The sequence below is a fragment of the Eurypyga helias genome, unplaced genomic scaffold, assembly GCF_000690775.1.
Source record: "Eurypyga helias isolate BGI_N326 unplaced genomic scaffold, ASM69077v1 Scaffold48037, whole genome shotgun sequence".
Taxonomy (NCBI): Eukaryota; Metazoa; Chordata; class Aves; order Eurypygiformes; family Eurypygidae; genus Eurypyga; species Eurypyga helias.
This window is the reverse complement of record NW_010261949.1, coordinates 1-11055: the sequence shown is the minus strand read 5'-3', so window position 1 is coordinate 11055 and position 11055 is coordinate 1. Positions and strand designations below refer to the sequence as shown.

The following is an 11055-nucleotide window of genomic DNA, read 5'->3' as shown; positions in this document are numbered from 1 at the left end:
GTACTCCGTTGAATAAGCGGTTCTAAAGCTGGGTGTACGTTTAGCAAGGAAGCTGCTGTGCCATACAGATAGGGATGGAAGTAAGGAGTATTAGGAATTTCAGCTGGTGGGGGGAGGGGAGGGTCTGCTCATCCTTGTGGAAATTACAAGAGATAAGCAAAACACAGATATTAAAATGCAGTTAGTGTTCTTCATCCATTATTCACCAAGTGACCTTAATAAGCCCTTTTCAATGTTTTGTAAAATGTTTTAGATATTTGAATGGTTTTGGCAGCTTTTCTCACAGAAATACAGTTAAATTCAAGGAAGAGCACAAAAAAAATGCCTAAACTGTATCGCTTTGGTTAACCGACTTCAGCAAGGATTTATTCCCTGAAATGGATGGGATTTTGCTGGATTATGTTAGTACCAGGTGGAGTTTTAATTAAACCTCTGTCCTGCTGTTGGGAAAGCAAGCTTTACAATCAGTGAATTTAAAATAGCCCTGTCTTTGCAGGGAGGAGAAGAGGAAGAATGGATGTGGTGCTTTTAGATGCGGGGAGTTTCCCATCAAGCATGGCATGGAAGAACAAAGTCCTGCTGGAGCACCTTAGAGAAGTGAAGCAGTGGTCAGAGGTGGTTTGCTTCATAAACACTCCAGTTCTTCCCTTGAATGAAAATGCCAAGTTGTGTATAGATTCCATTTCAGGGCTTTCCTTTTTGCTCAGTCGTTTACGTGGCTCCTGCAGGTGCCAACACAATCTTCCTATGATACTCAAAAAATCCTAGAAAATTCAATATAAAGTAAGTGTGATTTTATAGGCAAAATTTTATCCTTGATACTTGCCACCAAACATACCCTGTTCAGCATAAAACTGAAAGTTTAGAGTGCCTGAATGCTTCCAAAACTCTTAAAAACAAGCCTCCAAAATACTGACATTTATTAACGAGGAGAATATTAAAAATCTTTGTTCAGCCAAGAAAGATCTGAAGTTAGCACCCTGAATACTAATTTGCCTTTATAATATTTATAACATCCAAACTCCTGTCAAAATTTGTCTGTGGTTTGTTCTTTTGGGCTTGACATCTGCTCTACATCACATTCCTCAGCTGAATACTGTATTAGGAGATATTTAAGCACAGCCATTCAAAAAGAAACGTAAAAGCAGAATAGCAGGCGAAACGCTGGAGACTGCAGGGCTCACTTCAGCAGCTGGAGACCTCCTTAGTCACGCCGGTGGGAGGGACTGGTGAGGTTAAAGGGGTCACAGTCCAAGCCAGCAGAAAAGAGAAAGTCAACAAACTCCCAATTTCTCTGGCAAAAATAAAAATGCTCCTTAATCCATCCTACTCATGAAGGGCAGAACGTTACTTTTAGAGTGAAATAAGAAAGACATTTTAGTTAATTATTCATCTTGTAATTAAAAATGAACCAATTACTAACCAAGTCAGGATCTGTAGAATGTAACTAAGAATTTAATTTACAACTCATTTTCTGAAGGTTGAGTATAAAATTGTTCATTAAAAAGCTCTTAACATTTTTTTTTTTTTTAGAATATAAGGTGCCCTTTTCTAGAACCCTTGGAACCGATCTAAAAAAATTTGGACATTCTGCTAATGAAATCTCTGGGAAGGCAGAAGGTATGTTGGTGCACATCTGCATCCTAAATCTTGGTTCTTGAGCACCTGGCCATTTGGAGTTTTGTTCTGACACTTGAATGGCTCAGTTTTTGAATAAAGGTTGTGCAGATACACACAGATGCTTTAGCTCTCCAGTATCTTGAAAAACAGTGAATAAGGGACGGAGCTGCAGGAGGCATTATTTGCTTACTCAGTGCTGTCTACCGCTTTATAATAGTGCTTATTTCACTTCTATGCTATAACTTAGGTTTTTAGTATTATCTTTCGAATTACTACGTAAGAGACAAAAAGAAAGCAAAACAGTTCTGCAGGTAATGGCTGCATATAGATGCACTCATGTAATCATCACACATGAATCGAGTGTCTTTACTTGCAGAAGCAAAAGCTTATTGCTGGTGAGGACAAAAAAAAGTAGAGTGAAAACAGCCCAGTCTTGTACTTTCTGTTTTGTTTACTTTTTTGCCGTTTCTGACAGACAGTGACTTTAGACCTGCTGCTGGATATCAAGATAAACACAGAAAATGCTTATTATTGATACCATCTTCAAGGCCAGCCTGGATGAGGCTTGGAGCAACCTGGTCTAGTGGAAGGTGTCCCTGCCCATGGCAGCGGGGTTGGAACTGGATGATCTTTAAGGTCCCTTCCAACCCAAACCATTCTGTGATTCTATGTTTTCTTTGTTTCTCTAACCAGTTTTTTCTTATTGAATTTCAGACACTACCACAGTGCTGTGGACTGTGAGTTGTAAACCCTGCATGGAAATGTTAATTTGTAGAATAAAATGTTTTCACTGGTGTTTTTCAGAATCATGGAAACTTCTTCATTTTCGTATCTTTTACTTGTTTTCATTGAGATCCCATGTGTCAGACTTCTAAGACCATTTTCCATATGGGACTGGGTAGGAAGGGTATCAATCCAAGAACTCCGTGAATAGTCAGAGGGCAGAAGAGCATGTGCAAGAAAAGCCATAGCCAAAAAGTTTTCCATTGAAAAAATTACTATAGGGTAAAATGAGAGGCGACTGTCAGATTGCATAAGTGTTTTCTTTTTGCTCCATGTGCAGATTAGCTAAAAATCTTCCATTCCCTTTTGCCTTGCAAATGCAACAGCACTCCTGACGTTCGAGGAGAGAGTAATTTGCTATGCTGTCTCAATCAGGGACTTGTGTGCAGCAGAACCTGACATTTTCCTCTAGACTCTGTTATGTAAAGCAGTGAGCAGGGGGACCAGGTCCATGTTACAACTGTTGACCGCTAATGTTTTTCAGAAGGCCATGTAGCAGCAGAGGGGTGCCACTTCCCCGCTCCCACTGTACTGATGAGCCACCGCTGCAAGGGTGACAATGTGCAACAACGGAGGTTGGAAAGATAAAATTGAAGTCGACAGGAAAAGCCTGTGACAAAGAAGCCCTACAACTGAGATACCCATAGCTGAAAAATCTGTGAGAAAGTTGTTCAGCACCTGGCTGACACCCAAGGAGAGTTACATTGTTCTTTTCATTGAAAAAGGTTGGTGAACACTCCTCAATAAATTCCAGTGGCAGGCCTGTAATGAAGTGGAGCTGATGCAACTTGGCACGGTTTTAAAATTCACCGTACGTTCCAGCTCAGTAAAGATGTATTTCTGTTGCTTTATGCTTTCTTCATCCTTGATCTACAGGAGTAATAGATAGGGCGTGATCTCTGGCAGAGACAATAGCAGCATCAAACCCACTGAACTGCTGGGGCCTGAACACCTGCCACTAGAAACGCAGAGATTGCTCTTGTTGAGCAGCCCACAACAAAGCAATGCTGCTGACTTTACGGTGAGTTCAGCAAGCTTCGTAGCCAGCCAAGAAACAAGCAGCAAAGCGAGGCATTTTCAACATTAGTCATGTCCCATGCTGTTTACAGCTTTTCTAGATCATCCCTTCACCAAAAAACGTGTCGGAACCCAGGCCTGGGCACAGAAGTTACGTGCTCATTAAGCCTAGCTGGCTTAATTAACGTGGCTGTATCACCTACTACCTGGAGCTCCTGCAAGCTCTTCGTTAAGGATAATGCATAACAATGATCCCATTCAGATGTGAGAAAAATTACTGTTCTTCTGCCAAGGCATCTACCGAACTGAGAACGGCCGTTCCCAAAGCAAGGGTCACACCCTTCAGTGGGACTGCAAGCCTACCAGTAGCGTGATTATTTATGCTGGTGTAATGAGGCTGATGAAAGTGGGACTTACTGCCAGAATCAAGCTGAGGAGATTTTTATGGGTCTGACTGACTATTCTGAGCAGAAGTGCTTGCTCTCCAAATCCTATCCTTTCTCCAGCCCCTTTTCAAGACCTTGGAGAAGCATTTTTAGGAGTGTGAGAAAATTAATATTTTCAAATGTGTTACATTTATCTCAGTCTCTAAATCCGCTAAATTTTAGTTCTGATTAATATTTTCTTCAGCTCCTGTGATAAATATGGGAAATATTAGGAAAAAAATCTGTAGAGTCCTAATTGGTTTCCAATGATTCAGCAGCACATTTATAAATAGGGGGAAAAACAAGAGAACAAGAGAGAGCCCAGTCTCTAGAATATGCACTGCCCATTTTACGCAGTTGCCAGAACATTTTTGGTGCATAATTAACACTATTTTGTTGGTGAAGAACTCTGTGCTGAAGCAAATTTCTTAGCCTGTTTCTTACGTTCTAGTGCTAGAATACTTTGTACATTTTTATGTTAAACAATGCTGTTCCCCCTTGGATTCTGAACAGCGGATTAGAGCAAACTTATTTGGAGATAAGCAATGGACTTTTGTTCTCTTTTTTATTTTTTTACTTCTTTGTTCAGCATCCACGTAATAGAGAAAAGGAGAGGTGACATAATTTACTAATTCGATTTTTAGAAATCAATAACTTCAATGATATTGGAGTTCAGATGTTCCCTTATGCAAAGAGGAGTCAAATTGCCCATTATAATGTTAGACCATGTGCTAAATTACAAATTCGATGGTGGTCCCGGGATGCACAGGCATCCCCTTTGACTGCGACTGCAGATCCAGTGAGGTCTCTGTGACGCACGTGCAATTAAACCTGGACATTGTCTCTGAATAAAATTAAGAGTACTACAGCAAATTTCAGTATGATGTAAGTAAGTATTATGGCAGCATTTTTAGACTATGTCTTAACAATCTTTTATCATACGCTGTTCTTAATCACCGTCAACTCACTATACTTCCCTTTTCAGTAAAGAACAGTGATGTTATGCAACGTTACTATGTAGATCATGCCCTGTTTTTTCTAGTCCTATTTTGAGCAAATGTATCTGAGTAAAATTACATTTTTGGTGATGTTAAGTCTTCCCCCAGCAGTTAACATTTTGTCTATATTTATGTGACGTGACTTTACGCTTTGCGGTTTGGCAGATGGAGGAATGATTTTCTTCACATTTTTTATATGGTAAAGAATTTACAGGAGCTAGTTTAGCGATAGCAAGCAGAGGAGGCTTTGATTTGTTTATGTGTCACATATAACAAGCAGTGTCCTTCCACTGTAGTTGTTAATAACTAGCTGTTACAAATGGATTTGTGCCAACACAGAATCCAGCACCACAATTAGCAGTAATAGGAACTTCAGCTGGCAGCAGCAGTGAAGGCAGTAAAGATTAAATGACTGTGTTAACTGTCCCTCCATATTAAAAATCACGTACATTAGCAAAAAAATAAGAAAACTCATACCACTGTTAGCCCTGATGTTCCATTCTACTCTGGTAATTATTACAGAAAATACTGCTGTCCAGGACTAGCTATTTTTTGCAACATACATTCACCTCATTAATGCAAGATTCTGAGTATCCACACTCGTAAACCATCTCAAACTACAAAAACCTATAGATGACTTTCAAATGTTTGAGGATACAAATAATCTTTTGAAGAAGGTTGGTTTTTAGAGGCATTTCTCAGGTGCCTGTTACTGACTTCTAGCTGGTGTTGCACATGTACTTCCAAAAAGTCTACTTGGAAATTCCACTAAATTATATTCAATTTTTTTTTTTTTCTTGGTAGAAAATCTTCCTGGAGCTACAAAATCTCTGCAAAATGGTATTCATGGTAATGCTTCTATAGTGTAGAATATGGTCTTGGTCTAGTGCAGGTTATTAGCTGCGATAACAACAAACCCTTCCCCTTTGCCTGAACTACGGGTGAATTATGCTAATCCCTGTACAAACAAATTAATGAAAAAAAAATAGTATAATGAGGATTTGGATCGGTATTTTATTGTGCAGTATTAGCTGACAGAATACATTATAGATTAGCCCAAGCTTCTTGAGAGCAATATAGTTTATTGTCTCACAGTGTCCTACATGACGTACTTCTAAGACACAAATTATTTTCCACAGTTTAAATGAACTTCTACCAATATGCTAGAGCACCTCAGAAATATTTTAGGCTTACCAGTTGTCCAAACCTAACCTTTGAATTCATGAACACCATGAAACATCTGATTTGTAGGTCAGTGTGCAAAAAGCACGGCAGTTAACCCTGACCTGGAAGAGGCTTTGCAGCTGCAGTTACGCTGCAGCACTGAGTGACACATCTTTGTCACACTTTGTGAATTGCCATAGCTTAAGCTATGGGTCTGCATCCTACTCCTTGCATTTATTATGGACAGGATTAAATCTTGCAAGTTAAAACACGTCAGCTCTCTCCTCGTCATTCTGCGAGCACAGGACAACCAAAAGAGCTTTGCAAATGGACAGGGAACACCATGTATTTTTTGCCAGCAACTTTAGCATACGCATGAGCAAGTATGTGCCAAATTTATGCACATGAACGTGGATGCTCTTGCTGTAGTTTTCAGGACTAGAGCAATTGCTTTGGTACTGACAGTTAAAAGCTTCTGCATAAATAGACGCCTGGTGCTATACTCTGACAGTGGTTAGATTTTCCAGTGACAATAGTTTGCCAGGAAGCAAGGCTAGTGAAAAAAAGCCAAATCCAATTAAAACGGATCATCAGGTAAACGTGAGTTTTGGCAGCACAACAGAATTAGTCACTTTAAACTCCACTGAGGACACAAACACCTCGCTTCGTAAGAAATGCGACCGCTACCAGCAGTATATGCCAAGCTGTCCATCTTACCTGCTAGGGCCACCAGCAGCACATCAGGAGACACTAATTCCACAGGGCATTACCTACCCACGTCGGATGGCATTTCCCCCAGTACGCACTGTTCTTGGCAAGTGCCCAAGCACCAGGCTAACCCGATGGAGAGTTGTTTGTTTAAGCTCAGGGCAAGGTGTAACAGTGGATGCAATTTGCCTGCTGTACGGGAAAGGGCAGCGCCTCTAAGATCATGGACAGACAGAACAACCTCTCCAAAGAACTGGACTCAGGCAGGGAGAGACAGAAGAGCATGTGCTTTACTGTTTTCATGAGTTTATAGATGAATTTTAAAAGAATGTATCTTATGAAGAGGAATTCATAAAGCAAAAGCAGTTAAGTCCAAATTTTTCACTGAGACATGATTGCTTTTTAACTTCATGAATAGCAAATAGGGAAAAACCATGGAAACACATTAATTAACACAGTAAAAATGAGCATGAAAATTTCAACAGCACCAAGGCCACCGTACACCATAGCTGAAGGCAACAATTCTTTCAGAAAGCCTTGCCCACCTGCTTTGAACTTCTTGAAACCACTGGAAGGTATCTACAGGGTTGTGATGATTAGAAAATTATACTGCTCCCAGAAAAGGGAAACAAAACCAAAAACCCAACAAAAAAACAAAACCACCACATACCACCAACAAACCAAACTAAAACCCAAGCCCCCACATTTACTTATTGGCTGTAACACGAGATCCTCAAGACAGGAGAGGGCTTAAGGAGTAGACCATTGCAGGCTTCAATTTATCAGCATAAATAGGACATCTGTCTAAATAAAGGCATTATGTAGAGGCCTCTTCCTGCCAGAGATGACAAGAGAACCAGGTTGAAGATGAACAATAACATGAAGGGTCAAGGCACCTCTTCTGAATATGAGCTGTTGAAGTAGAGTGTTCATAAAAGCAGGGTTTACTTCCTAAAGAAACTGTCTATTAAAGAACACGACACAGAGTAGTCCTGATTCATCTTGTTCCAGAACTTTATCAGTGTAAAACTGCATAGTCTAATGTTTCGTACAGTGAAAAAGGTCAGTATAAAAATACTGCGCTGTCATTCTTTATCCACACTATGAGAAAAGCCCAGTTCATTATAACAGGAAATAATACTTTATTATAAAATCTGCATGTAAACAAGTAACAAATTAATTGAATAACGGCTAATGGAAGTGCAAATTAACTGCATAAAATGGTATCTGTTCTGTATTTAACTATATATATATATAACCTGTTTTTTCCCATTCTAATGTGGTTTTACTCCCCCCCTCCCCACATATAAGTTTAAAAAGATTTATCATTGTTTGCTTTATACTAAAAAGAGTGTACGAGCCTGCGTACAAGTTTAAGTTTTGCTCTGCAAACGAGACAAGTCTATGGTGATACTTATCATCGACCTTTCTTAACTTTCCATCTCAGGTATCCACAGGACAAGAGGATATAACATATGTACACAGTGAAAACGTGGGCATGTCAAGCCACTTATATAGTTCGTTTACTTGCACACATTGGAACAAACCATTTATCAATGAAGCAGACATTGTAGTGTAGCTTCCAGACTTGCTTGTGCACCTTAAGGCATTAACGAGAGTCTTAATTGATGTCCTTCTTGTTATCACCATGAGGATCATCCATACGCTTCTCATAACAGTCTAATGCTTGTTCATCACCCATGTGCAACATCTGGCCTTGCTGAAAGCTTCTAAAGCACAGATAAGTCATGGCAAGACTTTGATTTTGCTTTGAAAGCCATCTTCTTATTGTTCTTTGCCACAATTCTCCCAAGGAATCGCTTTGCCTTTTTGCCTATGCTTTCTCTTCTTTTTGTGTTGGCCATTCTCCTCGCGTTGTCTTCTTTACTGTCTTTGCGAAGCCTGATCTGCCGAACAATACCTTCGAACAGGTCCTTGACATTATGATGAAGAGCAGCCGAGGTCTCGATGAATTTGCAGTCAAATACAACAGCACAGGCCCGTCCCTCTGGATGGAAAGAAGAAAAGGGAGATGAGTGGAGATGGACATTTTCTCTTCAAATATAATGGCAACAAAACAAAACAAAAATTGACTTTAAGGTAAGGGAAGTGCCTTCGGTGCCACAAAAGAAAAGTGCAAATTTCCAGTCATGGTTTTGCCGTCTTACTTTTCCTGGGTTTGGTGTGGTGTGGTCGGGAATCTCATTTGACGAATGGTACTGAATGTGGGGCAACAATGGTCCCACAGGCAGACAGACCACCACAGTCTTGTTTAAGAGCTAAAGCTGATTTAGGAGAGGCACTTGGATGCACACTTGTTTGACAGGAAGCAGTGAGAGGTAGCGAAAGAAATAGGTTTTATTTCTTCTGGAAGTTTTTGAGCAATTATGCACCTCTACCTTGCTCTAACAAATAAGAGTGTTTTCCACACTCGTTACAAAGGAAGCTGGTACAATCCACAAGGTCAGGTCGCTGACTAGATCACTAGAGGTCCTGAAGTTGAACCCCATTGGATTTGACTAGGGCTGCATTCAAAATGCAAGATGCTCGGTGTTTCAGAAATAAGCATGGGGCTCTGGACCTTGCTGCAGTGCAAATTTCCATGTTCAACTTGTAAATAATGGCAAAGCTGTAAACCTGAGCTAAGTCCTGATGTCGCCATTAGGACCAGTCAACTGTGCACTGCCACCAGCCTGAAAACAGTGATAATCTCCTGATGAACTCCAGCCAATTCCCTGTGCAGGCATTTAACACAGGAATCAAGGCAAAACTCGACAGCAAGAGATGGTTCATCAAGGCACTTCCCAGTTTAAAAAAAAAAACCAAAAAACTACCGCCAAAAACCAAAACCACCAAATATTTAACTAGGCGAAATTAATACTGTGTTGTTGGCAGTGGTTACCATGCTCAAGTTACTGAAATGCTAGCTGGAACTCGCTGAGAAAACTCTCACTGATCACAACTGCAGAACATACTCAAAAAGGCTTTAAGCTGTGCGAGCCTGGTCCCACCAGCTCAACTCAAGTGTGATGGAATCACTTGTAGAAGGAAGAGGATTGTGTGGGATCACCCTTTTCAAAGGCTGCCTGGATTCTATGACATGGGACTTTGGTCCCTTCAGAAGCATAGCTCTGGCTATCAGATCTTGAGACTAGCAAGGGCTGCTGCACACAAAACATGCCATTAAACCCCTTCAGTTAATACTGACCAAAAATGAATCCTACACAAAGCAATAGGCTGAAGCTGCAGCTCTGAAGCATTCCTTTCGTTTGTATGGCAGTCCAGAGCACTGCTCTGCACGGTCACAAGTCTTCTGCCACCACGACCTCCACTGTCTTCTGTGCTACCAAGTACCTCTGCATGAACCAGCTGGGTTGATTTCTCCAGCGTGCCTCAAACCATACATTCTTCTACATCAAAACCAGACCGTTTCTGTTGGCCATGAACCTCCATAGCCTTTGCTACCAATTTAGACATTACTGTATAAATGAATGTCTCTTACCATCAACTGAGACTTCCCGGGACCTGACCAGGTCACTTTTATTGCCCACAAGAATAATAGGAATGTCTTCTGTTTGCCTTGCTCTTCTTAGCTGGATTCTTAGCTCAGAGGCCTTTTCAAAACTAACTTTGTCTGTCACTGAATATACAATAATATAGGCATCTCCCATTTTCATACAGTGGTTCTGAAGCCATTGGCTGTCATCCTAAAATAAGAGGCAAGAAATACGTTTATGACACTGAAAAATCTATTCAACAATGATTAACTATTTAATTATTGTAAGCACCTTAAAGATATTTTTTCTTAGCTTTATTATAAAGAGTCAATAAAAACAAGCCAACCTCCCTTTTTTAATATTTTTGTTACTTAAAATATATTATGAAATTCTGTTTCCAGAAATAATATCGGGTCTGCACTGATCGGACTGTGACTCCCTGATTTTACAGTCATTCCCTGGGCTGCTCACACAAGCTGCCACTCAAAGCGTTAAGGGATTCACACTCCAGCACTACTCAGGTTTTTAAACTGCCTGCCTGGCTACAAGAAATTAATTGCAGGAGAGAACAAAGGCAGTATGAATTCTCGTTTTTTAATGTCACTTTAACGTTCCTGATCCGATCTAAGAAACAGGCAGACGTAGCTGTTCCATTCCTGCGTTTAAGAGTGAACAACTGAGTAAGCCACAAAGAAAAATGATCTTAAATCTGTAAGTACCTGCTCCCATATATCAAACACCACGAGAGAAGCTTCTTCCCCGTCAACTATAATTGATCTGTCGTATGTATTTCCTACGGGGGGAAAAAAAAAAACCACAAGAGTTCAGAAGAAAGCAGTTACT

General features: G+C 40.3%; 1 protein-coding gene across 1 annotated transcript; it reads right to left on the bottom strand.

Moving 5' to 3' along the window:
- Positions 1 to 7833: 7833 nt before the first annotated feature.
- Positions 7834 to 11005, bottom strand: RRAD (Ras-related associated with diabetes; the record flags this gene model as incomplete). The annotated part of the gene is made up of 3 exons (XM_010155535.1): positions 7834 to 8723; positions 10218 to 10422; positions 10932 to 11005. Coding segments are annotated over 3 exons (557 nt in total), but the record flags the coding sequence as incomplete, so codon positions are not given.
- Between the last annotated feature and the right edge of the window lie 50 nt (positions 11006 to 11055).